Source organism: Crocodylus siamensis, chromosome 1 (genome assembly GCF_052110815.1).
Source record: "Crocodylus siamensis isolate JL-2025a chromosome 1, ASM5211081v1, whole genome shotgun sequence".
Taxonomy (NCBI): domain Eukaryota; kingdom Metazoa; phylum Chordata; order Crocodylia; family Crocodylidae; genus Crocodylus; species Crocodylus siamensis.
This window is the reverse complement of record NC_143395.1, coordinates 163,367,809-163,382,991: the sequence shown is the minus strand read 5'-3', so window position 1 is coordinate 163,382,991 and position 15,183 is coordinate 163,367,809. Positions and strand designations below refer to the sequence as shown.

At 43.8% G+C, this 15,183-nt stretch overlaps 1 protein-coding gene across 7 annotated transcripts in view; it reads right to left on the bottom strand.

Moving 5' to 3' along the window:
- The window catches only part of CDC42BPA (CDC42 binding protein kinase alpha), a 334,018-nt gene that overhangs the window by 180,659 nt on the left and 138,176 nt on the right, over positions 1 to 15,183 (bottom strand). For all 7 annotated transcript variants that reach the window (XM_090047507.1, XM_090047449.1, XM_090047476.1 and 4 more), the window contains exon 4: positions 10,262 to 10,357. In XM_090047507.1, the coding sequence (XP_089903633.1) occupies positions 10,262 to 10,357 (96 nt within the window). The remainder of the gene's footprint in view (positions 1 to 10,261; positions 10,358 to 15,183) is intronic.

Sequence of the window (15,183 nt, the reverse complement as noted above, 5' to 3'; positions counted from 1 at the left end):
GGCCATTATGAAGCTAATTATAAGATTTTTGTAGTGTCCTGTCTGCAGTATATTGGACAGGTGTGCACCCTCAATTACACAATGCCATTCAAACCCATCTTGGTCTGGGCAACAGACCTTGCTCTTTTTCTTTAAGGAAAAATTTTCATGTCTGAACTCAAATCAATTCCAAATCCGTGTAAGTCATTTGAGAACCATATGTGGCCCTGCTACCGGCAAACATCCTCCACCCCTACCTGGAGCTTCAGATACTTCCAAATTCTTTGGTGGGCAATCCACATGCAGGCCCAAGCCCAGAGGATTGGGGTTCAGATTCCCCTGAGTTTTGCTTGCCCTCAGTCATGTGGCCACAGGAGCAAGCTAGGGAGGAGTCTTGCATTTCCATAAAGTAGGTGTATAGCTGAGATCTTTCTTCCCACTGGAAATGAAAGTGGGAGGCTAATTATGCATTACCTCAGTCAGGATACTACCCCTTGCCACATTTATCATTTTCCCCAGCCAGTACAAAAGCCACATTGGTGGTCCTGGTATTTCCCCTGACAGGTAATCTTGATCTACACCAGAACGCTAGGTTAGTGCTAGCCCTTGTGAATAAAACATATAATAGTGGCTGTTAAAGCAGTCCCCCTGACCACTGACTCTTTTAAAAGTCATGGTGAGCCACTATATGGTATACATTTTGAGTTCTTCATTTCCACTGCTGAGCTGCACTTTTTCTTTCCTGTTTCCAGTGACTTGTTTCTTTACCAGCCTTAAATGCCTGGCAAACATCATGAAACAGGGCCCCACACAGTTCACCCAGAATCCCTCTGTTGCCCTCTCTCTCAGCCTAGTGCATATGATCAGTGTGGTCCCATCCTTCATGAGGTGAAGCTAGACCAGGTTGGTCTGCACCTCATCTGAATAGACATTTTTGGAGGATCGCAGGACTCATGACAAAAATATCTGGTTCTAGTCGTAAGTGGGGACTAATTAGGGTATGGATCCTTTTGGGTGCTGGGGTACTGAGTGGTGGGGTCACCATGACTTGAAATATTGTTGCTTGGTGTGGCTCAGCCCAATGAACTATGTGGGAAACCATGAGCCTTTGACTTTGAACTAATATTCAAAAGGCTTCCTGGCCTCTCGTGGGCTAAGATCAAATGTAGTCGGTGCACTGGTCCAATACCCAAACCAAAATGTAATTGAAGTGGCAGTGTGCAGTGGATGGTGTACCTCCGTCTGCATGTGGCTACGACTCCCTACGAGAGCCTCATAGTTAGCTTCCCATTGGCCAGTTTCCAGTGGAAGAACCTCAGCCCACATGCTGACTTTATGGAAATGGGAGACTCCGCCCTGTGGCCATACAGCTGAGGGCAAGTGAAACCTGGGGGCATCCAAACCCCAAGGCTCTGGGTTTGGGCTTGCATGCAAGATGCCTACCAAAGGATTTGGAAGTATCTGAAGCCCCAGAATGAAAAGTCTGGGATGAAGGATACTTACTGGTAGTAGGGCCACATGAAGTTTTTGAATGATTCAAGGGATTCAGAACTAATCTGGCTAATCTGACCTGGTACAAAAAAAAAAAGTTCATGTTCACACACACACACACACACACACACACACACACACACTAGGGGTGCACTGATAGAGATTTTGGGGGCCAGTACCGATAGACGATATTTAAGGAGGCATATCGGCTGATACTGATCCAATATTCAATACAGCTGCCATCATGTGGTAAGACTGTTGGGGTGGAAGGGGAGGGAAGGGGCATTGGGGGGCAGGTCAATGCCCCCCATGATGAGGGAGGGGGCAAGGGCAGGTGTTGCCCAGGTGTGGGGGCATGGGACAGAGATGTGGCTTGTGGGGTGAGGCCAGATCCCACTACTGTTTGAAGCTGGGGGGGGGGCAGGCATGTGCCCCTAGAACTGCACAGCGTGGGGCAGGCTGCAGCTGCAGGGTGGAACCAGAGCTGGCACTGCGTGGGGCTTTTCTTGCTGGGCGGTGGCACAGGGCTGGGAGTGGAGCTATGGCAAAATTTGGGGTGGCTGCAGCCTCCTCCCAGGCCCACTGGAGCCTGCTCCAAGCCCAGCCCCCAGCACGAAATGCCCTGCTCAGCGCCAGCTCTTGCTCTACCCTGTGCCTCCTGGGGTGCAAGCAGTGGCGGGAGCCGACCCCACCCCACGAACCACACCTCTGTCCCAGCCCCCACTCCAACCCCAGCTGGGCAGTGCCTGCCCCTGCCCCCTCCCTCACTGTGGGGGGCACTGATCTACCCCTTTACATCCCTTCTCTCCCCTTCTGACTTAGCAGCTGGAGGCAGCTCTCCATGCTGCTGGCTCTGCTCTGTACTGTGCTGTGGCTGCACACAGCACAGAAATTTATTGGCCAAATTGTCAGTCCCATTGGGCTGATATCCAATATAGACAATTTTCTTTATATCAGTACCAATCCGATATCAGACCGATGTATCAGTGGACCTCTAATACACACACACGTATATAAACACTTACACATATACATACACATATATAAAGTTTGTATTGCAAAAAAGTAGGTCCCAAAGTGCTGCTCAAAAACACATAATTTTCAGAAATTTCTTCATGAGTTGAATAATCAGACTTGCTGATTTCCATTTCTGGTGCTAAAATTCCTTACAATAGCTGATTCAAATTCTGAGGCCAATTTGGATTATTTCACATAAAGGTATTATTAAACTCTTTGGCCATGTATTTACCGGAAAAAGCACTCATGGCTGACCAAAATTGTCAACCTGAGTCTCCTCTGAAAGAACATACAGTTACATATGAACGCTGTCTAGAGAGGCTAGAAAAGACCAAACTGTGTTCAACTTCCATTACAGGAAGCGTATTAGGATGTAATAAGTAATTGGCAAAAATTCCCACCAATAAAGCTTGAATGTTTTGAGGCTATCTTGAGGGTCACCCTTTTGTCTATCACAGCTTTGTTTAAAAAAAGGGGGTATAACTTTGTAGGAGTGCACCAATAGAGATTTTTGGGGCTGATACTGACAGCCGATTTCTAAGGACAAGCAGCGTGCAGTGGCGGGAGTGGTCTCCCCTTCCCCCGGATGAGCTGCAGCTCCATCCCATGCCCAGCATAGCCTGGCTGGGCAGCGCTTGTCCCAGTCCCTGCCCCAGTCCCACTCCTCCCTCACTGCGGAGGCCTTGATCTGCCCGCTCCACACCCTTTCCCTTCCCCCTAACCTCTGCCCTCCCCTTGGACCACAACTGACTTACCAGCTGCACGCAGCTTTCTAAGCTGCCATGCTGTGCTCCTCACCACCTACATGCTGCGCTGTGGCTGCGGGCATGCATAGGTATTTATCAGCCAAATTATCGGCCCTATCAGGCTGATTTCTGATACAGACAATTTTATTAATATTGGTGCTAATCCAATATCGGACCAATGCATCAGTACACCTCTATATCTTTGTTTCCAATAGTCTCTTTGTATTAGTATATGCCGAGTTCCAAGGACTGTGTTACAAGGATATGATGCCATATAACTCAATTTGCCTCTTTCTGATTTCACTGTCAGGGTTCTGTGTAAAAATCAATTCCCTGGTTTCCTCTGTATAGTCAATCACTTTCCCTTCTTGTCTGTGTGAGCCCTTCAAACAGTAACTGACACATGAAAAACATTTTAAAATAGGGGGAAAATGTCATCATAAAATAACAGAAACTGGGAGACAAGAAGGCAGGAGGGATTTTGTTTCCCCCTCAACAAAAATAAAAGAGACACATTTCTGCTTTTCCACTCCTCCCCACACATGAGCATAGATACATGGAAAATTATTTTTTTCCCTCTTCCTCTTTTATATCTGGTCATTCTTAAGGTTTTTACTGAAAATTTAAGATCCTGCTTATAAAGAAAATAATGGTAACAAAGGTAGTTTCTGATCCTGGTGCTAAAATTCCAATAATTTGAAAAAAAAAAAATCACCTACTGTTTTCTTGGAAACAATTTTTAAAAAAATCAATCTACAGCATTGGGAAGTGAAAAATGCATGTCCATAAAGTTTTCAGTCTGCTGACAAGCGAAACATCATGATGTTGCTGTGTAACATGAATGGCAAACAACTTATGCTGTGAAATGGCTTGCAAAAGTCAAATCCTGCTCTGAAAATCCCTCTGAAATGAGATTGCTAGCAGATAGCTTTTTAGGTAATACATTTTAAAAGTTGGAGTGCTTTGTATGTAGAATGTGATGGTTACTGACTGATTTGCTGCTTAGAGGTTTTTCATTATATGTACTGTACTTATTGCTTGGGAAGAATTTTGGAAAAAATGCAAACAAACAGTCTTTCCTCATCATGACACAAAATCCTGCCTTAAGTAACACAACAAAATTTGTTGAAGAAAAGCATTTTTAAGCTATATGTTTGATGTAACTATCAATGGGAAAAAATTATAATACCACACTGCAACTTCAAGATGTTCCTCATTGTTTGAATATCATTTTTGAAGCCCTTCATTCATTTCTGAAATGCTTCTTTGGCTGTGCAGCATTTGGAGTGTTTCAAACAGCACATTTGTCTAGGACCTTGGAAATTGTAGTCCAAGTGGCTGGGTCTCAACAAGATCCAGACTGTGCAGTAGCATCACATGGCGCTATGCTGTGATGCAATGCCAGTGCACAGTCAGCGTCACAATAAAGCCATTTGATGATGCTACTCTGCAGTAATATGGGCTACTGCGCAGTCATTTAGTACTTGTTTACTTGTTTTGTTCAGCAAATTAAGGTGCACATTTTTCTATTATAATGAAAACTGCACTACCACTTCTCCCTCCTTTACAATACAGCTTCAGAAAATACTTCCTAAATGTGCTTTCTAAATACTTTCTACTATTGTAAATATTATAATTCTTCCAAAATAAAAACAGATCATTCTAGTTTTTCATTTAAAAGAGCAGAAGTGTAGGTTAAGGATGTTAAACTCTGGCAATCAATACACATATAAAACACAAAGGCAATCGGGTCATAAACCTATAGGAACTGTCTGTGCTGGGTACATTTAAATACATGTATTTTTTTTAAACATGCAAGCAAGAAATAATATGCTCAAAATACACATTAAAATACTGAGAATCAGTTTTCCTGCCATTCCCTCTGAAGCAAAGCAAAATTTGCAAACTAGCTCATGTTAACAAATTATCAAAGATAAAGAACAGATGCTGTTTTGTGCTCAGTGAAAATGTTAGGGAAACAGGCAATATTAAATTGAATTCTGGCAGTCTGCAGCTGAATATATAATGTTTTCTTTGTAACGGTTCTAGCAATAAGACCAGACTTGCACACAAACACGTAAGAAGTTTTTATTTTGTCAATTAATTCATTAACTCATTAAGAAGCCAAGAACCTAAAGGTAAGCGTGTATTCTCTTCCAGGTTGGTGAACCTCCTTCGGCGGGCTTTAAACTAGGCTCGTCGGGGGAGGGGGAAGATGAGGGCGGAGGAGACGATGAACTACCAGGCCCAGCAACAGCCAGCGAGCCCAGACCAATGGTCAAAAGGGAGAAACAGGTAAGTGATGGGGGACGGGGCATTGCTGAGACTAGGGGGTCAGTGGGCACAACCGTTGGAGGTCTCAAATGCCTCTACACGAATGCTCGAAGTATGGGGAAGAAGCAGGAGGAACTCGCCCTCCTCCTAGCTGTCACCAGCCCTGACATAGTGGGGATCACAGAAACGTGGTGGGACTCATCGCATGACTGGGCGGTGAGTGTCAAGGGCTATAGGCTATACAGGAGGGACAGGATAGGAAGGAAAGGTGGAGGAGTAGCACTCTACATCAAGGAGGAATATACTTCCTCATCAATTAGCAAGGGGGTAGAGGGGGGGCACTCTGAGGTGCTCTGGGTTAGAGTAAAAGGCAGTCCAGGGGATAGAGACTTAACGGTGGGAGTCTACTATAGACCTCCCAACCAGGGAGAAGAGCTCGACCAGGAATTCTTAGGTCAGCTCACAGAGGCAGTGAGGGCTAAGGATGTGGTCATCATGGGGGACCTGAACTTCCCAGACATCTGCTGGGAAGAGCAGTCAGCCAAGTCTGACCGCTCACGTCGGTTCTTAGCCAGAGTGCAGGACCTCCATCTAACCCAGGAGGTGCACAGCCCCACCAGGGGAGACGCTTTGTTGGACCTGGTGCTGGCCACGGGTGACGACCTGGTGAGGGGGCTGCGGGTGATGGGCCACCTGGGAGACAGTGATCATCGCTTGCTGGAATTCACCATCCAGCGTAAGGTGGCAAAGGGCTGCAGCAAGGCAACAGCCCTAGACTTTAGGAGGGCTGACTTCAACAAGCTAAGGAGGATCGTTGGGGAAGCGCTGAGGACCCAGAGGGGAAGGGAGCCAGATGTCCAAGGTGAGTGGTTGCTCCTTAAGGAGACGATCCTCCATGCCCAAAGGGAGGTAATCCCAACAAGGGTCAAAGGGAGCAGGAGGGCACATAAACCCCCATGGCTCACTAGGAGCATCCGGGAATGTCTCCTTGCTAAAAGGGAGGCATACACCCAATGGAGGGATGGGGTCATCACCAAGAAGGACTATGTTACAGTCGCCCGAGTATGTAGGGGGGCAGTCAGGAGGGCCAAGGCAGAGATGGAGATAGGACTAGCTTCCCGGATTAAGGACAATAAGAAGTCCTTCTTCAAATACATAGGGGGTAAAAAGAGGGTCCCGGGTAATGTGGGGCCCCTGCAGGACACGATGGGCAACTTAGTCGTCATGCCAGATGACAAAGCTAACATATTTAACGATTTCTTTGCCTCTGTCTTCCTAAGTAGGGACCAGTTCAGCCACCTCCCTGCTGGACCCCCCTCGGGCCCCGGGAGAGACACGCCTGGGCCAGGGGTTAGCGAGGAGTTAGTTAGGGTACTTCTGGAGAGGCTGGACGTGTTCAAGTCCGCTGGTCCGGACGATCTTCACCCTAGGGTTCTACAGGAACTGGCCGAGGTCATTGCGGGACCCCTAGCGCGGCTCTATGAGCACTCGTGGTGCTCTGGTGAGGTGCCGGAGGACTGGAAGAGGGCCAATGTGGTCCCTATCTTCAAAAAGGGAAAAAAAGAGGACCCGGGAAATTACAGGCCAGTTAGTCTTACCTCAATCCCGGGTAAGCTCTTTGAAAAAATTATCCTGGCACACATCCAGGAGGGCCTTGCGGGGGAATGCATGCTCAGGGGCAACCAACATGGGTTCATCAGTGGCAGGTCTTGTCAGACCAACCTGGTGGCCTTTTACGATCAGGTCACCAAATCATTAGATGCAGGGGTTGCTGTGGATGTAGTCTTTCTGGACTTCCGGAAGGCTTTCGACACTGTCTCTCACCCTGTCCTCATCAAAAAGCTGGGAGACTGTGGTGTCGATGCCCACACGGTCAAATGGGTCGCTAACTGGTTGGAGGGCTGCACCCAGAGGGTGGTAGTGGATGGGTTCTTCTCGACCTGGAAGGACGTGGGCAGTGGGGTTCCGTAGGGCTCGGTCCTCGGGCCCGCACTGTTCAACATCTTCATCAGTGACTTGGATGAGGGGGTAGAAAGCACCCTGTTCAAGTTTGCTGATGACACTAAGATGTGGGGGGATGTGGGTGCACTAGAAGGGTGCAATAGGCTACAAGCTGACCTTGACAGGTTGCAACGGTGGGCGGATGAGAATAGGATGGGGTTTAACACTGATAAGTGCAAGGTGTTGCACATGGGGAGGAAGAACCGGCACCACACTTACAGGTTGGGGAACTCTCCTCTTGCCAGCACGGAGACGGAAAAGGATCTTGGAGTCGTCATTGACTCCACGATGAACACGGGCCAGCAGTGTGGGGAGGCAGTCAAGAAGGACTACCGTACCCTGTCATGCATCCACAGATGCATCTCGAGCAGGTCCAGGGAGGTGATCCTCCCCCTCTATGCGGCACTGGTCAGGCCGCAGCTGGAGTACTGCGTCCAGTTCTGGGCGCCACACTTCAAGAGGGACGTGGACGATATGGAGAGAGTCCAGAGGAGGGCCACTCGTATGATCAGGGGTCAGCAGGGCAGGCCTTATGAGGAGAGGCTACGGGACCTGAACCTGTTTAGCCTCCACAAGAGAAGGTTAAGGGGGGACCTTGTGGCCTGCTACAAACTGGTCAGGGGGGATCAGCAGGTATTGGGGGAGTCCCTGTTCCCCCGTGTGCTGCCAGGAGTGACCAGGAAAAACGGTCACAAGCTGGCGGAGGGTAGGTTTAGATTAGATATTAGGAGGCGCTACTTCACAGTCAGGGCGGCTAGGGCCTGGAACCAGCTTCCAGGGGAAGTGGTGCAGGCTCCTAGCCTGGGGATTTTTAAAAGGAAGTTAGATGAGCACCTTGCCGGGGTCATCTGACCCCGGTGCTCTTTCCTGCCAAGGCAGGGGGTCGGACTAGATGATCTACCTAGGTCCCTTCCGACTCTAGCTACTATGAAACTATGAAACTATGAAACCAGAGCCCTGATCCCGCAATCAGATTTGCAGCTTTGTACCTATGGAAAGCCCAGTGAATTCAGTGAAACTGCAAGGTTGCATGGGCTGGCATTAATGGGTCCAAATGTAGGATCATGCCCTGAAGTGCCAATTTTACACATCTGGTATACCCGAAATTTCCTTTCCCCTTAAGACCAAATCATACTTGTCTCATTCCAATTGCCTCAGCAAAGTCACTATAACTACATGAACAAGAGAGATGAACAGGAAAGTGACCCTTAGGCATATTGTAAATACTTTAAAAAAAATATGTAAGCCCTGAAGAGAAGCAGATAGACAGTTAATGGCATATTGACACTATCTTCATGCTGCTGCACCCAGGAATGCCACTGTGAAACATGCTCTATCACTTCACTTCTACTCTCTCCACTTGCTCCTACTTTCAGGAGTGTGCCAATGCAGCTGCCTTAGAGTAGTCCTGTGCTTGTGTCCAGACCAATTCTCTGGCTCCACTTGCCTACCAGCATGCACTAAGGACTGCTCTGATGCAGCCACTCCATCTCAATGTTGTGCACATGGAACAGGAGTGAACTCATGGAATAAGCTTTGCAGCAGTACTTCTTTGCCCAGCACAGAAACTTGCATAAAAGACAGGACTTCAAAACTATTACAGTCTATGTATCAAGATAAATTTACAGGTCATATGTAAAGATACAGTCTTTTGTTATGACACCACAATTAAAGCATGCTGCATTTATTTTTTTTTTAAGAGAAAGATTCAGTAAAATGGTATTGCCTTGGTCAGTTAATATTTGAATGTTTCCAATCCACTTATTTTGCAGTGGTTACTAAGTCAACAAGCCATGAAGCTGTTTAAAAGAAGCTCCCACTTCTAAGCATGCTAATTTTCTAGTAAGATCAAGCACCTTAGCAGTCTAATGCAGCTGTCTGCTTCAGCTGTATATACCCTTGGGGTTGGTTTGTAAACCCTCATCCTTCATGAGTGCTAAAGAACTTAATCCTATGGGTCATCTGGGTTCTACTTATTAATTTTCCTTTTCAAGTTCTACAAATCACCTGAAAGTCAAATGTTTTGTGAAAGATTTGGGTTTCACAGCAGAATTTATAGCTCAAGTGCAATTTTAAAAAATGTACCTCAACTTAAGTTTCAATATCAAGGTAGGCAATAATTTATTTTATTAAAAAGCATCATATTACTACATTTTGTAAATAAAAGCAATCCACATTTAAAAAAAAAATCAGAAGCCATTCCAAATACATTTCAGATATATTTCTTAGAACGTGTGCAGACATTCACTCTCCCAGAAAAAAACATCCAGTGAGTGATTTAACTATTGTTATTCCTGAGTTATTCTTCTCCTGGAGTGGCCATTTTTGCTCTGGGAAAAAAGTCCTGAACATTTGTATTTGTGGTTCCTCCTGGGAGAGCAGCTACTCTTCCAGGAGAAACTGAATGTCTGTACATGGCTGTAGCATATACCTAAAATGCAGTATGGAGCCTCAAAAGAAGTATGGACAGATGGCCTAATAACTACTGTTTATAGATGTTTGCCCAGTACTTAATGATTGGTACCAAGAACAAGGCAAATTAGGATCTTGAAATATTCATGACCAAATTCAGTAAAACCTCTGATAAATTTCCATACAACAGATTCCTAGTCAATGGTATGCATTGGACAAGTTTTTTTTTTAAATTAATTTTATCCATAAATATCAAACAAAGGGCTATTCACTGTTGACATCTCATGTCACATATTCAGAGTCTGAATTCACTTAAATAGATACGCAAAAGAAACACTCACTAAATAATTTTCATCCTGGAAAGCATAGTGCAACGTTGTGATCCACTGGTTGTCTCCATTGACTAATACATCCCTCTCTTCTCGGAAACAGGCCGTCTGAATGGGAGGAAAATGTATTTCAGTTACAATATAGTGCCATAGCGTCATAAACAAGAAATGTATTTCAGGATATGGCAACCATTTATTTAGGGCGGCACTACAAGTTATATTTGTCCCCCTTCAATTCAAGTCATCAATACACATGCCTGACATATTAAGAGCAAGATGCCAGCAGCATGACAGCACTTCATATCATCTTACAGTAAAATTCAATTGCACTTCCCAGTTAGAGTTCTTGTAGTGAAGGCAGAAAGAAAAAGATTCTTTTACTTTTTGTCTTTATATCATTGGTCAAAATCTTCTGTCATCTATACCTGTACATACAGAATTCAAGTCATATTACTGGAACTGAAGGTGGAAGTTGTCACCCTACATGTGTGCAGTGTCTTCTGTGATTGTTAAAACTAAGGAACTGTAAGTGTTTCCTTCTGAAAGCTCATTTTCAAGATTTATAATTTATCTAAAAATTACAGCGACCATTGTGCAAAACAGTTTTACCATACATCATTGCATAAGGCTGACTTATCTATAACAGGAAAATATTGTCAAAGTTCTAATTAAAGTTGATTTAAAAAAGACTGTTCACATTATATATGTATATGTATATTAATACAAATAAATATACAGTAAAAGCTCTGTCATCCGGCATCTATGGGGAATGGGGGGTGCTGGTTAATCAAATGTGCTGGTTATCTGGGAGTTTTACTTATCTCCAGCCCAGCGGGTTGGAGGCATCTTTGCCTGTTCAGCCGCAACCCCTCCTGCTGCATCTGGTGCGCCAGGGCTTTCACTCCCTGGTGTCAGTGTGCCCGGAGACAGGGAGGGGGTCCCATGCAGGCTGCTTTGCCCTGGGCCGTGGTCCACGAGGAAGAAGTGGGACTCGGCTCACAGCAGCGAAACTGGAAATGCCACAGTGGGACAGATGAGTATTCCGGATGGTAAAGTGCCAGATAACACTGCTTTTACTGTATATACATTCATACCATGACATTCATCCTATTGCTTCTGAAATTCACCGGATTGGGCCTTGAGTATTATGGACTTGATTCACAATGCTGCCAGTTTACAATTGTATTCATATCTGAACATAAAAGTTTTTAAATAAAAGTAACTGCCAATTATTCCCATCTACTCATCAGTCTAGCTACTGCAAACCTTGTTGTATCTTTTTTGGCATCATTTTTGAAAGAAAGGAGAACATGGAGTTGTTCCAGCCATAGTAGAAGTGAGTAAAAAAAAAAAAGATAACTAAGAGGATGTGTCACAAGCAGCTTGGAATGCAAAATGGACAGAAGCAGAAGTAGATTAGGGAGTCACTAGTGTAAAGATCAATGCTGAAAACTTGAACACTGTTGATCACTGAGATCATGCAAGTGACAAACCATAAAATAGCAAGAACAGACTAAAGATGGAAACTTCTGGGACCCTGAAAAAGACTGGAAATGGGAACAGAAAATAAGGGATGGCTGGGGAGGAAGAAAAACTGTAGTATACTGTCGTAAAAAGCCAAAGAGGATAAAGTATTGGTATGGGGAATCAACGCAGTCAAAAGCAGCAAACAAGTAAAAGTGTATGGAGTGGAGGCCATAAGATGCATCCAGGAAAGGCACCAACCATCTTAAAGAGAGCGGCTTTGATGACCGGGGGAGGAAGGATACCAAATGGAACAGGATCCAAGAAGGAAAGTGTAAGAAGGAATTGAGACAATGGTTAAAAATGATACGTTACAATAATTCAGAGATGAAGGGCAGAAGAGAGGGATGATAACTGAAGAAGTCAATAGGTATTTTTTGGTTTTGATGAGAAAAGCAGGATACGCTTGGGTTTGGAAGTGTGTAAAAAGAGAGAAGAGTAGCTGGATGGCATGAGGGGGCAAATGGAGAGTTAGAGGTAGAGTATATCCATGTTCCATCCATTAAAACCATGTTCCTTGTCTGCTTCTGTAAGAGAGAAGCTGTGTGCTTAAAAATCAAACCTTTTCATATTATTTTTTCCAACTTAATCTCTCAAAAAAAGCCATATACCACAATCTAAGTTCCATTTCCAGGATGGTTATTGCTGGCAGTGAGATTTGGAGAGTGGAGAATGAAGAGTGCAACTTCATGATTTTTGTGCCTATCTGAATCATGAACATCCAACCCCCCCCCCCCGCAAAAAAACCAAACCCAAAACTTGTTTTGACCAGTAAAGTGAGCAAGTGTGACACAGAGTTCTGAAACAAATAGTAACATTGCACAAGGCAGAAAAGAAATAAGTGAAACCAGGTTAATTAACATAATGCACTGTCCAATAAACAACAACCCTCAATGAAGCTGGAATGAGTAATGATTGGCTTTTCTGGATTTTAGAGGGCTTGTTTTTTTGCTGGGTTTTTTTGGGCTTGTTTGTATTTTAAATCCTGCCAGAAATTTGAGAAACAAGCTATTAACTTCTGCTGTTTTCATCAACACAACAAGAAAATTACTGCATATTATTATACAGATGCATAGTACTGGTTACTACTGAGAACCTATATCATTCCATTTGTTTGTGCCAATTTATTTGACAGAAATTCACAGAATATCATGAATTCCTCGAGCACCAAAAACGCCCACTCCTGGGCAGTTTGCCTGGAGCTGGCAGCAAAAGCTTTTACCACAGTAGATCACATTTGAAACTTTAATAGCCTAGCAGAGAAAGCAGGAGAAGCTCTCTTCCTAGCACCATTATGTCTCAAGTTCCCACTCTCCTTAAACAATTTATTTTCTTCTTGGATCCTCAGTACATTTTCCTGTGGATTAAGCTTTTCCTAATCTACTCTGAAAGCCTCTGGATTTCTGTATTAGTTTTGATGGAAAATGTCAAATCATTTAGACTGCTTTGAAACTCCCAACCTATACATGTTCAAGGTAAATGTTTAAAATGTTTATTTTTGTACATATAAACCACTTTGAGCTACAGTGACCTCTGGGTTCCCTCCTGTGTGGCTGGGACAAACACTACATAGGGGGTGCCTCTCCTGAGCTTGTCTGGTCATACTAATTTGCACTTCACTACTTTGAACTGCCTGGCCCCTAACTCCATGACTAGCTCTTCTTGGGCTATCAATCCCTCCTTTTCCCATAGCAGTATGCATTTCTAGGACTTTGACACTACTACTGAATTATGTAGGGCAATGAGTGAATAATGGGGCTTGCTGCATGATAAATGACGCACCGCACAAGCAAAAAGCCCTTGAGTACAGGTATCTGCACTCATAGTTGAGCAAAACACAAACAGGAAGCAGATCTGAGTCTGAAAACAGAGTAAGAGATACTCTTTTTCCTCTTCCAGGATACAACGAAAGTGCAGTAAGATAACTTAAAATCAGATTGAAGACCCAAGAATTGGTGATTGGTTTGACTGCTAGCTTCAGTGTCTATATTACTGAACTGTTGATAATGCACAGTAACTTCAGAACTACGTTGCTTTTATATGTAGGGTACATCTTTTGTCCATGTACAGATCGTAAGCAGAAGGTTTACAAAGGATTTGGCTCTTTAATATCTAATACTCCACATCCCTTAACCACCTAGTTTTAAATAAATCCAAAAGTTTTGTTTTAGCTATAGTGATAATATACACAATTCTAGAAATGTGCTATAATACAAATGAAGTCACATACGTTAATTCAATGGCATTTTTTACCTTTCATTTTTTCCATCTTAACGTTTATATTCTGATGCTACCTAAAACTTGAAACCAATGGTTAACAAGTAAGGTGGATGGGAACTCCATAGTGCTTCTAGAGAACATTTCCAAAATCAAAATAAGCTCAAGTACTGATTCATGTACATCTTGTACCTTTTATGAAAATTGTATCACATTAAAAGAACATAAATTGTTATGCAGTCATTTGTATTTATCTGGAAATGTGAAATAATGAATAAAATACTGCACAATCTTGTATTGATTTCAGTATTAGGGAAATTACAGTGTACAAGGCATTTCATTATTTAAGTAATATTGAACAAATCAAAACCAGGAATAAAATTCCATTCTATTTTTAAATATAACCTCATTGAGCCAATTTCAAAACTGTACTTCTATTAAAACAAAGCTATAAATAGTTTTGAAAGATTTTTCTCTATGTAATATATTTAAAATACCCTTCCCACGAGTCCAGTTGGGTTTCTTGAGGTCTGCATAGTTAATCTAAAAAGGAATTGCTGCTATATTTTCCACTTGTTTAGTGACCCATGGGCATTAAATGGAAAAAGAACCATCTGGAATTAAAATACATTACATAGCATGAACACTGACACCCTAAATACCTGCAAATAATTGTTCTTTTCCATTTTTACTGTATGTGCCTGTTGTTATTATAATAATACATTTTAGTAATCAGCTACATGAACACCAAAGTAGGTTCAAAGATGGAAGTCAGGAGAAGGTAGCCCATACAGAAGATTTTAAAACAAAATTTAGATTGTGAAGTCAAACACTGAGCTAGTAGATTTATGGCTGGTTGGTCTTTGTAACATTTTTTCTGCTTTCTTGGGCATCCAGTCTCTGAATGAAGTAGGGGTCTTGTGGAAAATAAAAGTATATGCACCCAAGGAGGATGCACCTCAAGATGAGCCCTCCACTGCTAAGTGGCAGACGGTCACCTCCCGTGCCAGGGCTGCTCGAGACACGGCAGCATCAGTTCCTCCAGTCCGGCTGGAGAACAGGTACAAAGCTCTGGCAGCCCTGGAGGAGGAGGACGGAGAGGACAAAACCGGGGAGGAGGCAACTCCACGCACACCGCGTCCCGTGCAAGCTGAAGGAGGCAAGAAGGCCAGGAGGAAGAAGCGTTGCGTGAT